The sequence below is a fragment of the Protopterus annectens genome, chromosome 15.part0 (assembly GCF_019279795.1).
Source record: "Protopterus annectens isolate FY-2018-M chromosome 15.part0, PAN1.0, whole genome shotgun sequence".
Taxonomy (NCBI): Eukaryota; Metazoa; Chordata; order Ceratodontiformes; family Protopteridae; genus Protopterus; species Protopterus annectens.
Genome location: NC_056749.1, coordinates 99,787,859 through 99,814,540, shown reverse-complemented (window position 1 = coordinate 99,814,540; position 26,682 = coordinate 99,787,859). Strand labels below are relative to the sequence as shown.

General features: G+C 33.9%; 1 protein-coding gene and 1 long non-coding RNA gene across 2 annotated transcripts in view; both read right to left on the bottom strand.

The window, feature by feature from the left end:
- Window positions 1-26,682, bottom strand: part of LOC122789798 (zinc finger protein 585A-like) — a 336,946-nt gene that overhangs the window by 259,428 nt on the left and 50,836 nt on the right. Inside the window, exon 4 of the mRNA XM_044057240.1 lies at window positions 15,268-16,486. Coding sequence (XP_043913175.1) covers window positions 15,268-16,486 — 1,219 coding nt within the window. The remainder of the gene's footprint in view (window positions 1-15,267; window positions 16,487-26,682) is intronic.
- On the bottom strand, window positions 8,565-8,938 carry LOC122789910. Its single transcript, XR_006362886.1, has 2 exons — window positions 8,868-8,938; window positions 8,565-8,826 (listed from the first exon to the last, which is right to left on the bottom strand). It is a non-coding gene; the product is annotated as an uncharacterized LOC122789910 (long non-coding RNA).

Below are 26,682 nucleotides of genomic sequence, written 5' to 3'. Positions count from 1 at the left end.
AAGTACTGAATCCGAATGGTGCATATGTCAAACATGTAGTTCAGGCATAGTGTTACTTAGCGTGCCAATGTTTTTGCCAGATATGAAATGTGTCTACTGGTTTACAGGACAGAATGCAAGATTCATAAAAAATATTGTGTTTTGACTACCCTGCACACTCTGCACATCAGTGGTTGGTTATTTTCATAGCTATATTGTTTAATATTAATTAATTATAGCAGGCTATAATTTTTTTCACCACTTATTTAGCTGCTACAGTTAACATTGTTTTTAGACTAATGTAATACATTGAGTTTCTATTTTGGGAAATTGTGAACACTAATTTATAAGTTATGTTTTCAGAGCATTCTGTTTAGTCTAGAAAACCTGATTCATCTGCTATGGGACTGCTATTTAAAGAAACAACTATATGTTTGGCAATCTGTGATAATTAACTTAAAATCACTTTAGACCATTTTTATAGTCACCTCTTATGGTTGGTTAGTACCCTGATTAAACCGGGAAACCCATTTTCAAACTGTTTCTTCCACACTGATGCTGACTTGCACCTAATCTGATTACTTCTTCAGTGTTGTTGATAGTTTTTTTTCCATAAGCGAAAAGTCCATCCTGCTCTGTTCCCCCTCACTGTGCTCTGGCTCACTCTCTTCCTCTACCCGGGTCTATATTAAATCAGCGAACACTTAAAAAAAGCGAACGTTGATTTATTGACCCCATGTAAGTGAAAGTTTACAATCCCAAACACTCGGAAGATCTAGAACATTTTCTCAAATGTCATTTTGTTTTTGTTTGCATAAAATTCAAGTAAATATATTAAGTTTTTTAAGCATGCTAGCAGGTTGTATGTGTATTGCTTGAAAATAAAATTTGAGTACATTCCAGGATGACTGAGACGGTATACTTCTAAATGCTTAGGCTACAGATTATTGTTTCAAAGTGCTCTTAATAAGTACTGTGGCTTCAGGATCATTCAGAATGACTCATCTAGTTCTTCAAGTACGAAGTTTAGAAGATTTTTTTAAACTTTATTTCAAAATAAAAAAATGACATAGTCACAAATGGGATGGAAGTATGTAAACTGTTTATATGACTATTTTTAATTTCAGAATAATAAAATAAGGCTTACTTCATTGACAAGAATGTATATAAAATTACAGTATTCTTTTTAGAACCTATCTATTGAAATTTAAATAACATACATTAACAAAACAGCATACATTTCACATCACATTATTCAATTGCCATCAGAAGCATAGCCCTGCATGCAATGCCTGCATGCATCTATATGCCCTCAAACCAGTTTCATATATTTATGTAGAAGATCCAGATGTTTTATTTTAAAATAACTAATTGTCTGCTTACCAAAGGATTCATAGTTAGGCTAAGATCACTAGCTAAGTAGGTTAGACAATGCTGAAAGTTGAAATTACTTATCCCTGTAAATACATATTTTAAGAAAAGACCTACAATAAACATTTGGTCCAGACATATTCACTAACACATATTCACTAACATAAAATGTAGGTTATGATCACTGGCTGAACAGACAGGGAGCTGATCAAGGTTTAAATTAATGACTTGTGTAAAAAGATTTTTGACCAAAGGCACTCATTCACAACTGGTACATATATTATTAATATAACAGTTTCTGTACAAGGGATAACATTTTACAATAAATCTGTCTTCCATCTCCCTCAATTATTTTTTATAGAACATTTTATGCTCTTTTCTAAAGGCAATGTCTGCACCTCTTGTTGAAGAGTTTCTTCAGCTTATCGCTTTACTAGCACAACCTTTGAATAATAAGCTTAATTTTAGATTCACATCTTTTGGGATGCATTAATTTTAATAGACAAATTTATTTAAACTTCTTTATGCTTAACAAGAGTACTGAGACATTTTGTATTCCAAGTGCTAGCAAAAATGCATTATTCATATTTAAATACAAATATAAGTACATATTGTCTACTAAGAGGCGATCTCTGCTTGACTTACAAAGCAATGTCTGACCCAGCTCTGTTAGAAATGCTCCATCTAAAGAAATCTCAATCCCTCTGCACCACATGCTCCAGATAACTCAACCTCATTACCACAATCAACAGAACATACTGGAGGGACAGGTTCATAACCCAGAGACTGCCCATGCTCTGGAATAGACTTCCCATACATGTCAAGCAGAGCACCTCACTGGCCCTCTTCAAGAGAAATCTTGATGAGTGGATGGGAAATAGAAAGTTCACCCCTGGGATCACTTCAGTGGCTCTGTTGATAGAGGCACTGGGAAGTAATGTCGGGTGGCACAATGCCAGGGCACTTCTATGTTCTAGGCTTGTAAAGGCTCCAAGCCCGTTAGCCTAGTACACACCTATAAACCTATAAATCAAATAATTATTTACAGATTATTTAGAGTTGGCGATATCAAGAACCAGTGAATGTAATATGATTCTCTCCTGATATGTCATTATAAATAGTAGAATAGGTATATATAATATGCAGGTACTTAACATGTGCTGAAACTATACAGCTTGCTTTTAGTTATATGTTGTCTGCTGTCATAAATTATATCAACCACCATAACATGTTTGTTTATATATATAAATATAGATACAGATATAAATATAGATATAGATATAGGTGTAGTTCATTATCTACGGCACATTTTTCAACAAAAAAAAATGTCACAAGTTATCTAAAGCAGATTTCATCTAAAACACAAATAAGTGAATCACATTTGATAAAAAAGTGTCTAAGGCTATAGAAACTGACTGCTGGCTTGGTGTTGGTCATAGAAATTACAATGTAAATTTGTTTTGATCGGTATTTGTGCCTTGCTAATGCCCACTAGTATGGTGTATCTCTAAAAGTGCGTGTCTTTGCGCTTGTGGCAGTGATTCACTTTGTGAGGAGTTTTGATTTTTCTCTGTGGTTATGCATCCGTGGAACTGGATATTTAATTAAGGGTAGTAATTCTCACATGTGGGGTGCAGGGGTGCTTGGCAAAAAGAACTTTTGGAAAAGTGTTTGGTGTATATGAAGTTTAAGATGTTATGTGCTTTGACTAAGTGTGTTTTAGAATAAATGTATATTATGATTTTTTTTTTAGATAATTTGTGATTTTTTTCTTTTTTCTCCCCACCACTTTGTCTTCATGTTACCAGCCCGGCAACCTGGCACCTGTCCTCACCAGGTGTATCAGCCCCCCCAGACTTAATGTGGTGTTACTGGCGGTCCCTAGCAGATCACTGAAAAATCATTTCAGTGAACGGCATTTTCAGTGCACTTACATCAAACATGCCGTTTATCGAACTGTTCACACTGAGATCGCAGTACAGTGAGGATCAAGAAATGTGGGGAATTCGTTAAATGACATTTCCGATTAAATGTCGTTCATTGAAGTGATGGTTCAATGTACTGATATAGACTCAGCTGGGGCTGGTCATAAAAAGAGGTATCTGGGGGCACAGCACATCTGTGCATCCATCTGGGGGGGAATTCAACTCATGACATACCTGTTTTCCTCCGCCTTTGCTGACCTAATAGTATGGGGGGGTGGGACAGGTGTGCAATGGAACTGTGAGGCATATTGCCCTGCCTTTGCATCAGCACATCCATGTCTCCACCCTGTACCCCTCTTTAGGTATGCCTTCCCCAGCCTACACAAGAAGTAGATATCATCGACACACATAGGTTTGCCCACCCACCCCAGGATGGTATTGCCCATCCCTTCCTGCCACTCTGTCACTCATCTGAGCTGGTAATTGAATTTCAGTTGCCTGGGTCATAGTCAGGGCTTTATCCCTCTATGCCACTGTGGCATCTAAAGATGATTTGTGATTTGATAAACGGTGTCTTATATAAATCATTATAAACTCATAAATATCTAGATATATATAGAGAAATATAGGTATATATGAGTTTATAACAATTTATCTAAGACACATGCCTTTGTTTAAAATCTAAAGCTTTGCAGGTATACACCTTAGTTTACTTGGTTTAACTGATGGAGGCCTTATGGCCATGTGAGCCTCTCAAAATTTAAAGGAGGAGACAGCTTTAAATTTAGATCTTGAGGCATGTAGGTCTAAAGAACAGATGGACTGTGATATACATGAACATAATGCAAAAGGTATACAAGCCCTTCATGTACTGTGAGTTGTATATCAGATTTTTGGACCATAATCCATAGACATGGCTCACGGTCTCTAATACCATGTATAGGATGTATCCACTCCCAGCTCCTGAAATATCTTACCCAAAATGATCTCTCTATGTCCTAACATGGCTTCCTTCCCAGTCATAGCACAATTACTGCTCTTATTACTTTTACCGATGCTATGAACCACAAAAGAAATAATTTCAACCTTGTATCAGCACTCTTATTGGATCTGTTAAAGGCCTTTGACACAGTTTCCCTTTAAAAACTTCTCAATGAACTCCCTTTCCTAGGTCTAAATAAATCATCTCTCACCTGGTTTCATAACTATTTTACAAATAGAAAGCAATCAGTAAAATGGAAAAAAAATTCTCCTCTTTCCTTTCCTTCACAGTTGGAGTCCCACAAGGATCAGTACCGGGCCCACTTCCATTTAATATATTTGTAAATAAAGTTTATAGTGATGCAAAAAAAAAAAAATTGTTTAGTATGCAGATGATGCAACTCTCGTCTGCACTTCCCCATCCCAAAACTACAAATTCTCCAGGAAATCACAAAAGAAACTTTCTCATCTGTTAAATCCTGGCTAGGCACTGCAGACCTACTCCTAAATGCAAAGGAGGCTAAACTAATGCCTTTTTTACCAAAACAGTTTAATACTCAAACACAAAATTTTTATATTGTCTCATTTGATAAATCAAAAATTGAAACCATGGCAGAAGTCATATTACTTGAAGTACTCCTATATGAGAAACTCATATACAATGAGCATATTCCCCAAACTGTAAAAAATACACACAAAAATATGTTTACTATCATAATTTCAAACATATTTGTTGCGAGTACTCATGTACTTGAAAAACACTGTCGAAACTTATGATAACGACCGAGAAAAAAAATGACAAAATTCGAATTGTTAACGTTTTTCAACATACTACATCTGGTGTCATACAACACACATTTTGCAGGGGGGCAAGCCCTCCTCCATCCCCCATGTGGGGGGCTGCACCCCTCCCCCATACACCCTGGTACACACACACATATGTGTATATATATATATTTATACAAACTCCGAGATTCACTTTATAACCTCAAAGTGCTGAAATACATTTTCAATCCCGAGACTATAGATTCACAAAAACAAAAACAAAAAAAAAAAAAACATAAAAAACTGCAAACACACACACACTACACACAAACATACACACAACACACAACACAACACAAAAAAAAAAACAAACACACAACATTCACACACACACACAAGGGGGGGGGGCCACCCCTGCCACCCCCAACCCCCTAGGTTAGTACTAGGCTAACTAGATCGCCCAACACAAGCCATTGTAAGTCTAGCCAATTATCCCTTGTAAGACTCAAACCCTGCACCTTGTGTTTGTAAGGCAAACACCTTACCCATTAGGCCATCCTCCCAACCCGATCTCCCAGTGCAATCTCCACTCAATTTGCCAAATTCACAACAGTGAATGCACAATACCATCTGCTGTTGTGAATTTGGCATGTTTTTTGCATACATACAAACCTGTGTGAACTTACTTTCAGATATCCATTGTCGCACACTTCAGCCAGGACATTTTGATGGTACACCCAAAAATAGGCTCCCTATATACAGCAAATCAATATCATACAGTATTGACAAGTAAATCCATAAGAGAAGCCTACTACTCCCATCTCTGTATGCATCAGCTATCTTCACTAACTTCAACAATACTCTCAAGTCCAACCTTGACATGTGCATTAATAGAACAGCAAGAGTTGCCACATATTCATTTAATAAAACCTGACACTGCACAGCCCTAAAGGACCGTAATTGGCTAGAACTCCCAAATTAACTAACCTACTCTCAGCTCACAACTGCCCACAAACTTATCTACAAGCTACATAACTGCCTTTTTCTAAAAAGCATATTAGCACCATACAGCAACAACAGACCACAACACTCCAAAAGCAAACCTCTCCTAGCTGTGACTAACTAAAAAAACTGTGCTGGAAACTCACTCTGGTTTGACTGTGTCTCAAAACTGTGGAACTTCATCTCATTAGAGTTAAAGCTTACAGAAAACAAATGCCTTAAAAGTCTGCTAAACAGCATTTGCAAGGCACTTGGCTCTTCTCTTGTTCTACATCCCATCAGTCTTCTGATCTAGAAGAAAATATAAACTGCAATACCTCTGACAAAGCAATAGCTGCTCTGTACTAAATTCCCATATGGTGATTACTAAACTTTACCTTCTATCTACTACTATAAACATTTAACTGATTATATTTGTTAACTACCTAAACCTGCTTAATCTTCTTTCTCTTTCATTATACCACTAATTATTCATTACAACCCAAATGTCAGTCTTTGTCTTCCCTTGTTTTTTCTTTGTATTTGTGTCTGCTATAACCTTCCTTATACAAATGCACAGGGTAGCTCTTATTTTCTCCTCTTCCTATAATCACAAACTGTATGATACAAGGTTAGCATTAATTGTCTGTTAACACCTAATTTTGTATGCAAAAATGTACATATAACTAAGATAAAAATATTACATATAATGTGGAAAAAATGAAACTATACTGTATAATGTCTATGTGGGTGAATACTGGAGCTTTTCTCACCAGGTCTCCGCTGAAAAAGGGTATCTATCCAGTTGGACTTTCCTGGTCAACAAAGATAATTAAAACAAAATAAATAACTAACAATGTACATATTTCCTCTGTTTTTAGGAACTGCATGTGAAAGCACATTGTGCACAGATTGCTCATGAACTCATTTCATTCATGCATCCTCCCCTATCCAGCTTATGTCTACTACAGGTACTACTAGAATAAATTGCAATGTATCATGTTAAACTGATCCGATTAAATAAATAATTAAATAAAGATTAACTGCTACTAGTTATTAATCATGCAATATTCACTACAGACAGTGGCAGAAAACATGCTCCTTATAAGGAAATTGGCCTGAAAATTATTAACAGCACATTCCTATTATCTGTCTTTTGCTGTACATGGGGGTGCCACACTGAACACATACTACAGTCCACTTTCCATTACCACAATGATGGCCACTTTGTACACATAGTTTAACATACCATAGCAGCTGAGCTCCATGTAAAACCACGTAAAGGATGTTTGCCAGAAGGAAACCAATGGTAAATAAAATACATGTATCTGATAACATCTGCCTCTACTGTGAGAAAGGGTATCTGCATTTGATGATGTGGCTGATAGAATTATGTCTAGTTGATATCATGACAGGAACTAAAAAGCCATCCAATGACTGGAAGGAATAACGTGTTAGCAGGTTATCGCAGTTACCCCACATCATGCCCACGGGACCACACTCAACAGCTGCTGTACAGTGCTGGGTTGCATAGCTTTGCATACTTTTGCTGACAGGTGTTCTGCACTGTGATAATGCCTGCCATAATGGCTACACATCATTCATAAAGAAATCACAGACACAGGAATGATGACATACCAAGCTCACTACCACAATATAGTCACCATTACTGTGCTGTGGGGGAGTCATTAGGTTGAGGTACCAGAATAGTCTACATTGCAGTACACTTGTAGCTAGTAATGTTTCTAATAGTGTGCATTGCAGTACACTTGTAGCTAGCAATGTTTCTAATAGTGTGCATTGCAGTACACTTGTAGTTAGTAATGTTTCTAATAGTGTGCATTGCAGTACACATGTAGCTAGTAATGTTTCTAATAGTGTGCATTGTAGTACACTTGTAGCTAGTAATGTTTCTAATAGTGTGCATTGCAGTACCTTGTAGCTAGTAATGTTTCTAATAGTGTGCATTGTAGTACACTTGTAGCTAGTAATGTTTCTAATAGTGTGCATTGTAGTGTTTCTTTGATTTTTAATTTGTACAGTTCAGATACATTGCTCAGCTCTGTATGTCAAGCAACATGTCAATAAAGGAGACATCTGTGTATTCTCAAGTGCAAAGTCATCTGTTAGTCCATGGTTATTGCTCCATATGTTATGCTACTGGGATTAGTCCATTAGCAAAGCTGGCTTTCTGCATTGCATCCACTCATGAGAGAATCATTTGACCTTGTAATTTTGTATTTTGTGCATGGAGTACTATACTTACACAGATGCATAATGTGTTTTACTATGCTGTTGAAGCACCTTTATGAATAGCTAAGGTCTTTGATATGACCTTCTGTGGTTTAACAGCCCTACCACATAGCAGACCACATTTAAGAAGAGGGTGAATAGTGTCTTAATGTTCTAAGCCTTCCTTTAAGCCAAGGATAGTACAGCTGTTTCTTCTTATTCTGTTTTCTACAACACCTATCTTTATGTTTAGGTGCAAAATCATTAGAGTGCATTTGAAAGTTTAAACTATTTTCTTTTGTGACAGAAGAAAGACTACTAATTTCAATCTCTGTGAAACAGATGCTTTCTGTCTTTATTTTTTAATTGTTGATTTCAGCCTTTAATACAGCTATATGTTGACAAATATTTGTAACTAAATTACTTAGAATTTCTCATTGCTTTAAAACAATGGTGCTCAATACAAAAGCAGCTTAAAACATTTTTACTTCAAAACATACTGCTGTACATTTTAGAGTTTTAAAAGTGAAATAGATTATGGAACCATTAAACTTTTAATGTCTCTTTATGATAAGCTGCTAGAAAGGATCACCTTAGGTATGAACAAGTCCATGTTTTGGTAGAAAGGATCACCTTAGGTATGAATAGGTCCATGTTTTGGTAGAAAGGATCACCTTAGGTATGAATAGGTCCATGGTTTGGTAGAAAGGATCACCTTAGGTATGAATAGGTCCATGTTTTGGTAGAAAGGATCACCTTAGGTATGAATAGGTCCATGGTTTGGTAGATAGGATCACCTTAGGTATGAATAGGTCCATGGTTTGGTAGATAGGATCACCTTAGGTATGAATAGGTCCATGTTTTGGTAGAAAGGATCACCTTAGGTATGAATAGGTCCATGTTTTGGTAGAAAGGATCACCTTAGGTATGAATAGGTCCATGTTTTGGTAGAAAGGATCACCTTGGGTATGAATAGGTCCATGGTTTGGTAGAAAGGATCACCTTAGGTATGAATAGGTCCATGTTTTGGTAGAAAGGATCACCTTAGGTATGAATAGGTCCATGGTTTGGTAGATAGGATCACCTTAGGTATGAATAGGTCCATGTTTTGGTAGAAAGGATCACCTTAGGTATGAATAGGTCCATGGTTTGGTAGAAAGGATCACCTTAGGTATGAATAGGTCCATGTTTTGGTAGAAAGGATCACCTTAGGTATGAATAGGTCCATGTTTTTATTCACTGTTTATCTCTACTTGCAAACACTTAGGTATGAATAGGTCCATGTTTTGGTAGAAATGACTTAAATCTTTATGAATAGGTCCATGGTTTGGTAGAAAGGATCACCTTAGGTATGAATTCAGCTTCTAGGCAATGGGAAGCAAGTTCTAAAACTAGAAAAAAAAGATATGAATAGGTCCATGGTTTGGTAGATAGGATCACCTTAGGTTCAAATGATTATAGGTCCATGTTTTGGTAGAAAGGATCACTGCTTAGGGCAGGCTATGAATAGGTCCATGGTTTGGTAGATAGGATCACCTTAGGTATGAATACTCTTCCCATGTTTTGGCTAGAAAGGATCACCTTAGGTATGAATAGGTCCATGTTGTGGTAGAAAGGATCACCTTAGGTATGAATAGGTCCATGTTTTTATTCACTTGCTTATCTCTACTTGCAAACACTTTAAGGAGAGTGCATTCTTCCCAAAATGACTTTAATCTGGCTTGCAAACTGAGTTTAACTATAGAACCCCAACTTCCCAATTAATCTAGGCAATTGGGAAGCAAGTTTTAAAACTAGAAAAAATATATAAATGTCAGCAGGAGAGCTATAATCTCTGATATTGTGTTCAAATGATTATAGCTACTGTGTACAACAGTTGTAGTTCACGGTTTTCCATGCTGCTGAGGGGCAAGCTAATGATACATACATCTTAATCTGGCTTGCGGACTGAGTTTAACTATGAGTGCGCTCTTCCCATTTATTTGCCATGATACTGTAAGTTCTTGATGTGCAAGAAATTTTGTTTTATCATGCTGGGGTTTTCCAGTTGATGACCTTTCTTAATTACCTTTCATTTCTTTAACTAGTACTTTATGTTATACCATATCTCCTGTTTTAGAATATTTGCAGTTTGTTTTTACACTAATTCCATGCCACTGTTATGATTAGTAGGCTCATCATAAAAATTTAAGAATGTATTATCTTATACCATTTTGGGGTATTTAGTTTTGTTTCTTTCCTTCTCATTTCTGTATAGAACCATGAAGCAAAATTTTCATAAAACTCATAAAACTTTGTATATGTTCATTTTACTTCTGTTTACACCTCACTAGCTTTACACCTACTGAAGTAAGATTTTCAGTTTATCATTGCAGATATAATTCAAACCTGGGTCTGTTTTACTATTGTGATTTACTTTTAGAAATTCTTTAAGATTTCTAGTAATTTCTTTTCAAATTCTTGAATTACTGACTCTCATTTTCTTAACTTTGCTGTTTCTGCTCACTGTTTCTTAGGTTGCAGTCCCTCTTTCACACTTGTTCTACCAATTTGTATTAAATTAAACAGCTCAAATCATTGATGTTTTTTGGCTGACATTTTTTTCTGTTGTTCAGCATCTTTCCTCTTTCTCAGCTTGGTCAATTTCAAGGCATTGCTTTGATTCTTGTACCATATGTTGAGCATATAATTGTATTACTGTATCATTAAGTATGGATATTGTGATATGGGATTTCATTCCAAAGTCTTCATTGCTTAGCTGGCCTATCGTTTCTGTTTCGGTTTTGCTGTCTTTCTAAACTATGGATTTGTTTGTTTTTCTTCATTAAATCACAGTGCTGTGTTGTTAATAATCTTTTTTGTTATATAATTCTGGTTTTGATGTCTGCCTGAGTACTTCTTCACATAAATTTGAAATCCTGTAGTCAATTGGTACAGAATTTCCTTTTGCATATATGCAGCACCAAATTAAATCTCTTCACTTTTCTATACCCAGGCTTACCTTTTTATGTCTTGTCTAGTTTTGGTGTCTGTTCCTTATTATGTATTTCTTTCTTCCTTACTGATTTTTTAAAGTAAACTAATGTTTCTAGGTCTATGTCTTATTTACTTTGATGTCACCTATTAGTGACGTCAGGCTTACAGACATAAATTTGCTCAGTTTTACAAATGCAGTTATTTCTCCGCCCTGCATTTCATTGGTGGGTCTGATTGTGTAACCTCTCAAGCAATCGTGTTTATCACATAATTTGTTTTTTGTCGTTCAACTCTATGAAGAACTCTTGCCATCATATGTGACATATTTATATGGCAAGTTCATAGATGTGGGCTATTAGACAGTCAGTGTCACAATCAGTTTGATTATATTCCATCGGTTCTCTGTATCTCTTGACACCTTCAGACGATGTAGAAATCCTTAATTCGTTGTTAGGATGTATAAACGAAATGTGATTCTCTTTTAATATTGTGCTTTTCTTTAAGCATGTCAGTCTGTCTGACAATCTTCACTGCTTTCTTTCATTTCATGTAGTCCTCTAGTAATCATTTGTTTCCCTCAAATGTTTTACAGTTGTCTCCAGTCCTTATTTTCATGACAGCATCCTATGGCCTCATTTCTTTTTTTTTATAATAATCTTTGTTTTTCCTAATATACCTGTTATCAGTTTGCTGTATAACAGTGAACTCTGTTAATATCTGCAATATCATAATCATATGGCTCTCCCTCTTAATAATTCTACTTATTGCATGCATCTGTTACATTAATCTTACAACAATATTAGAACTATTCACTGTATTTTAGCTTCATTTTCTGATAAATATTAATGTATCTATTCTTTTTGATTAGATTTATCAGGTCTTCACTTATTTTATCCTCTTGCTGACATTTAATTTATTCTATGATCTATGATCTGTGCTTTCCATCCTCTGGATCTGTCTAGTACCCCTTCCAGATTTTCAGTAATTTATCCTCATAAAGACTCAACAATTTTGTTTTGTAAAATATTCTTGCAAGAACATCTTGATTTGGTTCTTGTGTTATTTATAACTGCTTAACTGTTTTAGTGAGACACACAAGTTTTCATTTGCTTCCTTTTAGGACTACTTTAGTGCTTCTTTTTCTAGTAAGACAGCCCGTTTCTATGTTGGTATTCTTTTCCTTGTGACAGTCTCCCTGTCTGGATATCTCTTTCTGTCCAAATCTTGAATTGTATTTGAAGTTGCTATAGACATGCCATTTATTCCGGCTATCTTTTCTGCATACATACAGTACCTTACCAAGTTTTTCAGTCCTATGCTTTTTCTGATGTTTACCTTTTTTTCCTAACAGTACTTGTTACTCTGGCATTAACAGTGGTCTGACAAAGTCTACAGCTCTAAAAAACAGCTTAGCAGACAGAAGCTCTTATCTTTTACTTTAGGCGCTCAATAAAGTTTTCTGATAGTTTATCCAAACTGTACTTTTATTTTTAGTCACATTTTGTTTAGTAAAAGATGATCATTCATTCTGTATAATTCTCTTTTAATCCTTTCCTATTTTATAGCTATGACTGAATTTTTATCTAGATTATTGTAGACACTGTATCAGTTCTTGTAAACCTGCAAAAAACAGACCCAACAGAAAAAACAGAAAATGGTAATTAACATAAAAGAAGCCACAATAAACATCAAACTTGGCACTTGAAGGGAATTTAATGAAAATGTTAACATTAAATGTTTTTTGATCGATAGAAGGTGAAAGTTGTTTAAAAATAAATGAGCTTTTATTCTGTGGCTTTAGATTGTCATTTGTTGGCTACCTTTTTACATGTTTTAAAGTTTTATGGTAGAATTATTCTGAAGCAGTCCTTATTTGGATGAAAGTGGAAATAAAATCTTGTTTACGCTATTTGTTGAAATCGTTTAATTTCCCTTCAAGTGCCGAGTTTGGCAGTTCCTATAAAAAGCTTATATGTTGTTGGAAAGACATTATTGGTTGATAAGTCTTAGGATGATTTACAGGCTTATTTTTAAGTAGGCATATGATTTCACCATTGCTCACCAGGCTGGTGTCATTTCAGAGTGTGCATACAGACAGTTTTTATTCAAGCTAAGCCATGATAAAGCTATTAATACCTTTAGCCAGAAGTTTGGTACCATGTCTGAACCCAGGATTTTCTACGTGGAAGCCTTTGTTAACATCAATTAATTAATTAATTACTTGCTCATACCGCTAAGTGTGTCACCCAAAGGCTGTCCGACTTGATTGATCCAACAACCTCCACTTCCTGGACTGCTAGAATTACAAGCAAGTGGCACCACACCCAGCATTGTCTGTGTCTCACTGGCATTTGCTTTATTTCATTCTGTATTCTCAGTTTTAATCCATTTGGCATCCTTGCCACGTTCAACGGGGCTTTTTATATATACCTTCAGAACCAACTGATCCTGTTCTTGTTGGTGTCCTAGTTACAATGCTTGTTTTCTGTTGGTGTCCTAGTTACACTGCTTGTTTTCTGTTGGTGTTCTAGTTACACTGCTTGTTTTCTGTTGGTGTTCTAGTTACACTGCACTTGTTTTCTGTTGGTGTCCTAGTTACACTGCTTGTTTTCTGTTGGTGTCCTAGTTACACTGCTTGTTTTCTGTTGGTGTCCTAGTTACACTGCACTTGTTTTCTAACCCTTCTTTGCACTTCTTACTTGTCCTAATTTTTTCAACTTGTGCAAAAACTTTTAACTTAGTATTAGAAATAGTGTAGCAAAATCTATCTTGATCTGTTTTTATACAATTATTTTATTTTAGCAATTCCACCTAAATGTTTTTACAGACTTATTTCCTTTTCCATATTCCTAGAACCTCTTTTTTTAGTTTCTAATTGACTATGTGTTCCTTTGTTTTCCTTTACTACTTTATGCTTTCCTGGTAGTACCTTGTCTGTTATTCATTTAGCTGCAATGTTATTATATTCTGTTGCTCTCCATTAAACAATGTGAATCTCTCTTGATGGCACCACATACTGTATTATTTTATTTTATTAATCTTTTAGTAGTGTGTGTGTGTGTGTGTGTGTGTGTGTGTGTGTGTGTGTGTGTGTGTGTGAGCGCATGTGTTTTATTTACTTTCTGTAGCATATTTCTCTCATATAATTTATTATATTTAACCATTTCTGTTAAAACCATCAAGCACGCCCTTAAGTTATTCTTTTTATGTTTGAGATTTTCTTCCACAGTTTATGTTTTTTGCTTTTCATCTCCCTGTAGTACCAGCATCTTGGTTTTCTGGAATATCCTCCCAAGGGAGTTTCTAAGATTTTCTTTCCCGAAACATCAACATTACATACACCTTGCTTTAGTTTTTTTCCGTTTCCTGGGCATATTAACTGTTTTAATGAAACATTTTTAAAAGTGACCCTTTGTTTCCTCTGTCATGTCTTGAGCATGCACCTATTTTAATGAACCGTCATACTGTTCATATGTGAGGTTCCAGTTGAAATCATTCACTTCTTAGTTGTTTGTGACTTCATTTTCTATTTACTTGCTGTTTGGATTCTTGGACTGTTTACTTTTTAATGCATTCTACTTCTGTGTTGTAATTTTCGTTTTGTAATGTTTACCACTTCTGGGTGACTGTTACATTTCCAGATATCTTTGACTTCACTACAGCTGTATCAGTAACTGTTACTTTCTTTTATGGATGTGAACTGCACCACATCTCATGTTTCTTGATACCACACTCCATCTTTAAGGTTTCATGTACTTCTGGTACTTCTTTCTCTCTTCCATTGCTGATTTTTGTCTTGCTCACAGAGCTTCTTTATGTATATATTGTTTTGCTTTCATTTTGTTCAATTAATGAACCCAAACTGGCATCTGTGACTTTTTAAATATTTTTTTAGTTGTAGTGATTTTCTTATGCCTTCTTGTTTGTGTTCTTGTAGTATGCTCTTTTTTAAGATTTCTGGATTCACTGCATAGTAATAGCAAAATGTGCTTTTCTTTTATTATGGTTTTATACCTTTCCAGTCTCCACCATATATTTTCCTTGCAAAACTCGTCACATATGCACACTTTCTCTGTTATGTGCTTTCTCATGTTTTGACAAGGTAGTCTTTTTTGTAAAACTCTTATCACATGTGGCACATTTGTATGTCTTCTTTCTAGCATGCATTTTTTCATGTGTTGAAAGGTGTGTCTTCAGTGAAAAACTCTTATCACATGTGTCACATTTGTATAAATTCTTTCTAGCATGTATTTTCTCGTGTGTTGAAAGGTGAGTCTTCAGTGTAAAACTTTTGTTACATATAGAACAACGATAAGGCTTCTTTCCACTATGTATTTTTTGATGTGTTGAAAGGGTACTCTTCAGTGTGAAACTCTTACCACAAGTGAAACATTTATATGGCTTCTCTCCAGTATGTATTTTCTCATGAGCCGAAAGCTGAACTTTCAATATATAACTTTTCTCACACATGACACATTTATATGGCTTTTCTCCAGTGTGAACTTTTTCATGTGTTAAAAGTGTGATCTTCTGTGTAAAACTCTTTTCACACAAGGCACATTTATATGGCCTCTCTCCAGTGTGTATTTTCTCGTGTTTTGAAAGGTGACTTTTCCATATAAAACATTTACCACACGTGATACAGTTATATGGTTTCACTCCAGTGTGTATTCGCTCATGTGCTACAAAATAATCCTTCCTCATAAAACTCTTATCACATATGGAGCATTTATATGGCTTCTCTCCAGTATGTATTTTTTTATGCACCGAAAGGCCAGCATTCTGTGTAAAACTCTTGTTACAAACTGTACATTTAAAAGGCTTCTCACCAGTGTGTGATTTCTCATGCACTGAAAGGTAATCCTTCCTTATAAAACTCTTGTCACATGTGGAACATCTATATGGTTTCTCTGTAGCATGTATTTTTTCATGTACTGTGAGTTTACTCTTTTGTGTGAAAGTCTTGTCACATATGGCACATTTATGCGGCTTCTCCCCGGTGTGTATCTTTATGTGTGCTGAAAGGGTCCGCTTCTGTGCAAAGCCCTTGTTACATGTAAAACATTTGTAGAGTTTCTCTTCTCTGTGTGTACTCTGATGTATTTTAATGGCAGATTTAAATAAAAAACTTCTGTCACAGACGGCACATTTGTATGGTTTCTCTTCACTGTGTGCTTGTTCTTTATTGCTAAACTCCCTGTCACGCTTGGAATTCAGATGGTTCAGAACTGATGACTGTTGCCTCTGAATCTCAGTGCAATTTGGAAGACATGGGGCTAAATATGTAACAAATCAAAACAGGTTAGTGATATACAAAGATGCTTGATGATCTTGCAGTATATACTTCATTGAATCACAATTTAATAAACACATTAAGTTTACTTGTTAATAAGAATGGATTTAAACTTCATAACATTTAAGTGAAGACTGATTCACAAGAACAAAGAATTTGTCAAAATATTTACTTTACTGTCAAAAATTATTTACTTGTCTGGTAACTGGCTAACTAAACAGGTTCATTGACTCTTTTCAGGTACAATCGAGGCCAAAAGACACAAACATGCTACTTAGTGATGGCATAGCAATGTGTGTAACAACTGACGTGAAGTCAGCCAATCAGTATAGCTAATGTCTTAGAAGATATTAAATCCGAAAAACAGGACAAATCAAAAAGTCAGAATGAGAAGGCATTAATTCAGAGATAAATAGTCAGAAATCTGTAACAATTAATTAATCCAAACAAATATGCAACACCTGTACAACTAACTAATTACAGGAGCTAGCAAGAATTACAATAATTAATTACAGATGTACATTTGGGCTTATCTATGAGTTGATGGGTTTTCTACTGGGGAGTTTCATTTTGAAAACTGAATAATGTGGTGATTTTTACTGCAATGTGTTGTATTGTGTGAACTGGTGGAGCACTTTTCAGAGTCTGCCCCCCTTTTCTAAACTCTGGTGTGATTGTGGAGTTGGTATATATTATTTAAGGGATGTAGGGAACAGTGGGGCTTGCCCCCTGCAAAAAACAGTTTTGTGTGTGTATTTGTAGGATTTCAACTCACTGTTTTTGGTATCTACTTGTGCCTGACCGCTAAAATGTGTGCCATAAGAGTGATAATACACCGTTTCTATAAACTACAGCTTTAACATACCTAACCCTTTCTAATCGTATTGGGTAGCTGTCATTCGATAACTGGTTAAGCTGACCAATAACCCTAGCTTATTGTATAGCTGTCATTCGATAGCTGTTTAAGCTGACCAGATTAAACCATTATTCCAGCAGTAAGGGTGAGCATAAAAGGCAGATGCTACATTCGTGCATTTACAGTAGCCAGTCAAATAATGTTTCTGAGAAATGGGATTAAACCAGATTGCTTAGAAGAAACCTATATGGACATTCAGAGGACATGAAAATCCACAAAGACAGTAAGATGATATAAAGAACAAACATCAGACCCTGGATTGTGTGGTACTATATATAATCCAGACACTGTGGTACCCTTTCAAGGATGGACACTGAATGGATAATCAGAATGTGATTGAATGTCACAGGACAGTAAACAGAGAAGATGAAACTGAAATCAACTTTTACAATGGAATTTTAAAGGGCAGTACAGTTGCATATGATGTGATGTCCTATATAAGGTAATTTACAGATCAGATGTAAAAGTTATGAATTTTAGTGAAGTTCTTAGAAGATGTCTGACAAATGAAATGTAGACTCATAACTTTAACAGTTGGCAGTAGTGATCTACCTCACAAGGTCTGTAAAGTCTGAGAAAGGATGTGATAAAAAAGGTCACTGCCACCAAAATGTGATGACAAGTGGCTTGGATGGAGTTTGAATCCCAAAAATGCCAACCAAATGTTTCTGGAACCAATGGCATGCACTGTCACTCAAATATGAAGAAAAGGTTCTAGCATCACATGGATGGTCTTTTGAGCCACATTAACTGGCACCCAGCAGGCTGAAATGCATGAAACAAAGTGCACACAAGTCTAACTTAATAATCAGTTCAAAAAATGCAACTGGGGGGGCGTGGCCAAGATGTCAGAGAGATAACAGCACTTTTTTGATGCTCTGCTTAACAGAAATTTCTCTGACAGGAAATTTTCTTAATATTATTTTAAAAACATCTAAGTTTTATTTCACCTATATATTTAGATACAGTGGATTATTTTTTTCTACAAATATTTCAATTTTGGTGAATAGAAAGTGAATTACATCCTGTCAGAAGTACAGCAGCTGAATATAACAGACTCTCTCAGCCATGAGTCATTCAAAAGCCTCTCTCCAGGAAACTTCCATGAAGAGAGAATTACAAACAATAATATACAGTATTCAAGATCTTTCCATGAAAATGGACAATTTAGAAAAAATCATGGAAAACATGAAGAAAGAAAATAGAAAGCAGATTGAAGAATTCAAGGAGATAATTACAAGACACACAGACCAGATAACAGAAATTGAAGAATCTCTTAATGAAATAGATGGAAGACAGCATGAACATGATAGCCAGATTGACTTCTTACTAAAGCAAAACACCACACTTTCAGATAAAGTGGAGGACCTAGAATCAAGGTCACGAAGAAATAATATTAGAATATATGGCATACCTGAAAAAATGGAAGGAAGTAACACAATACAGTTCTTGAATGACTGGTTGCCTAAGACACTAAACCTACCTGAATCTCTCTTTTTTGGGATAGAGAGAGCTCACAGGTCATTGTCAAATATATCTGTGTCAAAAAATCCAAATGCTTCAAGATCCATTATTGTAAAATTTTTATCATCTCAAGACAAGGACTTAATCCTGAGAACAGCGTGGGCAGGTAATCCTATACAAATTAATGCTCGAAACATAAGATTTGACAATGACTATACCTCTACTATAATAACTAAAAGAAAAGCCTGCATTCCTCTCATTAAAAATCTGAAGAAAGCTGAAATTAAAGCACAAATCATTTTTCCTGCCAGAATTAAAATACATCTATCTGAAGGAATAAAAATATTTAATAATCTTGATGATGCCTCTGAATATGTGAAAAAGAATAAAATTTTGGAAAACACTGAAGATATGGACATCTCATTACCTAGTTTAAAAAGGCAGGCAACAAATGGAAAAATGTTATCGATTGATAAAACAAGCAAGAAGCTTAGGGGTAAATAATACAAATGATGCTCTTCCACAATCCCTTCAAATACCAAAATTTTCGTGCTACAAATCACCTACATTGGGGAAAAACATACATGTTAAGGTAAAAATCATTTAATATTTATTAAGTATGCTTATTTATTTATTTATTTTTAAATTTATTTGCTGTTTAAAAGTCTTTAATACAAATATGCTAGAATGTTAAACATAGATGTTAAAATTCTAAATCTTCCCTTGACAGAGTGTATTATTAGTTGACAACTACATAGAGGCAATGTAGCAATACCATAGAAATATTGGTTAAAATAACAACCCCCTTAATACCGGATACTGTATGTGTATTAGATTATGATGATATAGATCGCTCTGATAAGTGAAATGAAGGCTCCCCATCTCACTGCAATTAAATGAAAGTGTAGCCCCTTTTTGCATGAGCAGGCTTTCTCTCCTGTTAAATGTCATGTTATGCTTGGGTCCTTTTAGAGCTAACGGATATAACTTAATGTGACTTGTACTAAATAGTTTAAAAGGTATTGGAAATTGTTCTTTATCATAATAAGAGAAGATTGTTTTCTTTCTAAGAATCCGTCATGACATGTAAAAATGCATTCTCATACACTTGAGAGGTTTGTGTCTTTACTAAATGTGGTTTGTGGGTCCATCTGCTGACGGAGAGGGAAAAGGAGATGCATTTTCTGATGAAAGCTGGTGGAGTGTGTATTGCAGGGACAGGAGGGTTTGTATGCTTGATATCAGATACAGTGGCCAGTAAAATTGATAGTTGCAGAGAATTTTATATTTATATAAAATGGGGCAATGTTTTTTTTTTTTTTTTTTTTTTTTGTACTTCATATACATGCTTTTTGAGTAACATATTCTGTTTTTCTTTTCTCTCACAAAATGCACATCACGAGTATCTCATGAACAGTTATCATAGCTTGCTGCAGATTCCCTAGTGCGAGCTTTTAACCACCAAAATTCAAATGTTAAAGGAGAAGGAAGGGAAAAAAAAGGCTGTTGCCTCGAGACTTCTTGGTCAGATCTTCTTTGTAATACAAGAGACTTATGCATGTACTCTCTCGAAGTCTCTTTTGTCATATGAACTTTGGTTACGTATTCACGTTACCAGAAATCTTCACATGAAAAAAAAAAAGAAAAAGAAAACGGAACAACTGAATGCTTTATCACATACCAAGAGCGACAAAGAAAAATATATAAAAAACATAGACATATATAAAGGTCCTTTTTACTAAACCAGTGTTGATGCCTATGTTGTTCCCTTCATAATAAGTTTTCTGATGACATGTTTTACAAAGTAGTTTACACTTGATCATTAGTTGGCAGCTGTAGCTAACAGATACAGTGAAAACATAGACTAGGTCATCTGATCCTTTCTGGTTAGCAGAGCAGAAAGCAGCATATGCAATGGTTATAAAGTCACTAAAATACATTATCTATTGGGGGTTAATGTGTTCTTATTATTTTTAAAGTAGATTTTGGGGCAGCTATGTATTTTCTGTGCTTTCATCTTGATATCTTTGTCCCCAATCTTATTGATTATATGAGTTGTTGGTTGATGGCAATACTGCTGGACTGGGGAAGCCAAAGCTGCAGACAGACCATTACAATAAATAATAATTCTGTTATAAAAGGGTGAAATGATATATTGGGGCAGGAAAAATTTCGGTTCCAAAGAAAAGGAGACAGTTCTGCTTAGATAATGATCTTAGTTGTTACTGAAGTGATGCGTTTGCCTCACTAGTCAGTGATAGTAGTAGAAGACTGTTAGGGGGGGCAGTGCAAAGTGGGGATGGTTACTCTTGACATATAGTTACTACTTTCATCAGGACATGAGGACAGTTGATATTTCCAAAGGTAGCCTTTACTTTTTAACTGCTTTTCTAATTAATAGTTTACATTATGTTGGATTTATAGTGAATGGTGAAATTGTGATCTACTTAATCCACCTCCAGCTACATAAGTGCATATTACAATCTGACATTTTCACTAATATTCATAAAATATTGAATGTTTTACTGTCTGTAGACTACATTTTCTAGCAAAATATATATTGCATGTTAACCAGTGCCACTCTAACTGAAAAAATATTGGTAAAATGTGTTAATGTATTTTGTTAAAAAGGACAACTTAAGGGAACACATTACTACTATAACATCTAAAACTGAAGTGTCCTTGAAGGTTAAAAGCTGTGACTTCATTATATGATATTTTTATCAAAATCAAGCTACACTACATAGTTTCTTTAGACTCACATCTTTGGAAAGAAAAGCTAATGTTTTTGATGATTACACAGATCTATATACCTGCATAGATATTTGTGCAACTAAAATATTATCTTCTCATGTAAAAAATTCTTATTAGTACATCTTTATTTTAAATATCTTTAATACCTTAAGAAATTATTTAAGATTAATCAGATATGTTTTTTTTTTGTTTGTTTTTTTAGGGGAAGGAAAAACTGGTGATTTTATATCTTATATAAAAGGAAAATAAGTCTATAGGCTATATATTAATATGCTGATTCTATAGTAAATATTAACACTATTGTGATTTCACAGACAAGTTCATACAGGAATGTTTTGTTACATGATAAATGTTCTTATTTTTATACATAAACTTCTTTACTGAATTCCTAGATAAGTAGGTTTTGATCTAATGTAGTATACTAGATTAAGATCTGTATTAGTATAGAATAGACATAAATGAATATGATATACTATGTCATGATACAAGTTTAAAGACACTGTTCTTAAAAATTTTGAAAATTACATTATTCATGGTAATTGATGTTTTTCCACAATATCTCCTACATAGTAATACCTATTCCTCCTGGAGAATTAATAGGTTGTAGTTTGTTGATTCAATAAAATATTAGGTAGTAGCATTAGAGAACGATAGTCTTGAGCACTAAGGATGATAGAGGGTGGTATTGATGACTTTTTCATCAATCCAGGAACTAGATGTTCCATGGTTAGTTTTGTATATAGTTATATTTTCATCTTCTTTGAACATTACTTGTTAATTAAGTCCAGAATAGTATTTATCCATCAAAAGCTTAAAGTAATCAATGTCTGGGTTTAAATGCCTGTCTCTGAATGCAAATGGTCTTAATAACCCTACTAAAAGAGGAAGGTTACTCAAATACCTAGCATCTAATAAAGCTGACATTATATTTTTGCAAGAAACGCACATTATTCAGAAAGATCTAGAAAAATGGCTTTTAAAGGTTATAGTATTCTAGCTGAATCTCATTTCCAAACAAAGAGAAGAGGAACCATGATTTTGTGGAAAAATACATTACCAATACCTAAAATAATTAACAGTTTCTCTGATAAAAATGGTATGTTGTGTCTAGTAGTATTGGAATTGAATAAGAAATATTTTACTTCAGCAAATATGTACTGGCTACCTGGTATTGGTGCTAAATCTGCAAACAAATATTTGGAAATAATAACAGCAAATTCTAAAGGAGATATCATTTTGGCAGGTGATTTTAATTGTATTCTATCAACTAAAGATACCACTAATGTCAGCAATATTAAGATACCTGCATCAGCCAAAAAAATGATAGATTTTGTCTCACTATATAACCTAAAAGATATATACATGATCAAAGAGCAGAGGTCTCTCAATTTTACTCACTTTTCTTATAGATATGGTACACAGACGACTATTGATAAAGTGTTTATATCTGACAGCCTATTATCTAAGACTCAAGATGTAGTGATTACATCATGCCCTCTGTCAGACCACAATGCCATACTATTTAAAATTAAAATTAAACCAAACGATCTTATTCATTGGCAGAGACTACCAGCCTATATTATTAAGATAAAAGGATTCAAAGAATGGTTTATAAAGGAAGTAAACTATTATATTGAACTTAATAATAATAATAACACAAATAAAGTGTTTATTTGGGACTCTTTAAAATCTTATACATATGGGAAAATAAAAACCTGGTATTTACATAAAAGGAAAGAATGGGACAAAGAATTATTAAATCTACAATTGAAAATTGACACTTTAAAAAAGAAATTACACCCCAAAGAATTGGGCTCGAATCTGGAATTAAAACAACTAAATCTCGAATATTTAGAAATTCTTAGTCATAAAGTAGCAATTAATTTAGAGAGGTTAAAATTACAATCTTATTCATCTAATCCAAAACATATGCATAGATTAGCAGCCAAAATGAAAAGTTTTCACAAGAGTAAACACATAATTGAAATATTAGACACATCTAAACACAATTCAAAACCTTCTTCAGATCTAAAAGATATTTTAGAGATTTTTCGTTCATATCATGAAACAATGAATAAAGCAAACAAACTTTATTAATAATAGTTCAAAAATAGAATTTCTAAAAAATAATATCAATAATAAACTTTCTAAAGAACAAAATAATAGATTACTTAAATCAATATCATTAATAGAAGTTAAAGAAAGAATACAAAATCTTAAAAATAATAAAGCCCCTGGTCTTGATGGCATAATAGGTGAATTATATAAAATTTTCCCTGATTCCGCTCTGAAGATATTAATGAAAGCACTTGAGCAAGTTTGAATAAGTGACAAACTTTGTCCTTCTTGGAAATATTCACTAATTTCTCCCAATCTAAAGCAAGATAAAGACTCCAAATTTGTTTCATCATATCGTCCTATTTCCCTATTAAATATAGATTATAAAATATTTATGTCTATTTTAGCAAACAGATTAAATCAAATGATGCCAACTTTAATAAACAATGATCAAACAGGTTTTATACTGAACAGAAAAGTTCAGGATAATACTATTAGACTTTTAACTTTAATAGATTTTGCAAATAAAAAAAAAAAAAAGAATTATCACTCATCAGTCTAGATCTAGATAAAGCATTTGATTCTATTAACTGGACATACTTATTTATGGTATTAAAAGAATATAATTTCTCCTCAGAAATCTTAAACTTGTTAAAAAAATTATATGAAGGTTCTATAGCGTATATTAAAATCGGTGCTTTTTTATCTGGCCCACTTCAAATTCTAAAAGGCACTAGACAAGGTTGCCCTTTATCCCCACTACTATTTGCATTAGCAATAGAACCATTTACTAATTGTATAAGAAACAATATAAACATAAAAAGTTTTGATGTTAATGAGAACTATTCTTCTAAAATTTTACTCTTTGCAGATGATATCTTATTAACTATTGGAAATATTGATTCATCTATTGATCACATTATCAGATCATTAAAACTCTTTGAGGAAATCTCAAACCTTAGATTTAACCAAAACAAAACAGAAACTATTCTCATCAATAAAAAATTGAATAACACTCTATCTAATTACAATAACTTTAACTGAACCAATGATAAATTGAAATATCTAGGGGTTCATATTTGGCTAAATGGAAGTACACTATAAATATAAATTTTAAAATTTTATTAAATAAAATCACATAATACATTAATAGATGGAAGAAAATGTTCTTTACTATAGAAGAAAGATTATCTCTGATAAAAATTCTTTTTTATCTTCAAACATTATTGGCTCCTCCTTCTAGAAAACAACTTAAACACATAAACACTATATTAATTAAATTTCTATGGTATCCTCAAAAACCAAGGATTAAATATGATTGGCACTATAAAAACTGGATTGAAGGAGGGATTGCTTTTCCAAATTTTGAGATTTATGCTGATGCCATTATTCTTAATATAACAAGACTGTGGTTAAGTCCAAAATACCATTCAAATTGGAAAAATTTACACAAAACAATACTATTAAGTAATTTTGACAAGTTTTTCAAAAACATATATTGTTCTGAAAATATTAAGCTATTTATAGTTATTAAAGAATTCTTCTTCAACAATGAGCAGGAAAAATCACATCTTATTCCTATAATTAAATATATCTTGCAAAAATTTAAAAAAGTAATGAATAAGAACCTTTTAAACAACAATTTGTCCATTCTAATGTTTCAAATAATCTTAACCAAGGGATGCTTTGATTCCTTTAACATGATGAATATAAAAACTATGGAAGAAAATGGGTTATTATTCTGGCATCAGTTTTTAGGAACTAATAATATTCATGATACTACCTACCTTTTAGCCAGGTATAATATCTACCAAAATAACTGGTTAAATATTCAAATCTTCAGAGAATTTATTTTAACGGAATTTAAAAGACATTATTTTCCTGCTATAACAGACCTCCCCAAAAAATTATCCATCCTCTTTGACTTCACCAATATAGGCTATAATAATGGTATCTCATTGTCAAGATTTTACAACATTCTTAGATCAGATCTAATAATATTAGACGACAATTTATGGAAATATATCAACAATTTCAACAATTCCCAAATACATATAAATGATAAAACTTTAATTCTCAGATCTGTTTACCATACCTCTTCTTCCACATATTGGAAAATTTTTACATGGAAATTCATTCATAGAAGTTTTATTACACCAAAAAAAGCCTCTAGAATAAGCAAGAAAGATTTTAATAGATGTTGGAGATGCGAGGAGCTAATAGATGCCGACTGGGCACATATGTTTTTAGAATGCAGAACAATAACAACATTTTGGATGGAATTTAAAAATTTTATTAAAGCTTTGTGGTCGGACAGATGCGAGATCTCTGATTCTATGATACTTTTTAATGCACCAATGCCAAGGTATGTTCCACTGAATCAAATGAACCTCCTTTGGACTCTACTTGCTATAGCAAGAAAAACTATTACTAGAAATTGTAAATGTAAAAATAACCTCTCATTTAAGGAATTTATATATTTTACTAAGATTATTTGTAGAAGGGAATTACAAACAGCTATGTTACACTCCTCAAACATGACTCATAAACAAATTGCCTGGATAAAGCTTAAAAAACTATTAGACAAAATGTAATGTTATTGAAGATTTGGTATCTATTTTGGACTTTGTATATAGTTTTTGTAAAAATTTGTTATTACGTTGTTTTTTCTTGTTAAAAATTGTAATTATACTCTTGAAAATCAATAAAAAAATATGAGAAAAAAATGCAACTGGACCCCAACAGATAAAGGGCACATGGATTGCTGTCCTGAGTATGAGCTTTCAACACCAACCCCCAGATTACCGTGCATACCATCCACCTTCATACCTGAGTTTTTGACCTAGCACCCCAGGCACCTTTCTCACCACTCTCTCAGTGATTCACAATGTTTTCTGGTGTCCCTTACTCTTGGTAACAGCCTTTCACATAAGCTAGTATTTTCAGACACACGTGCACACACACACACACACACACACACACACACA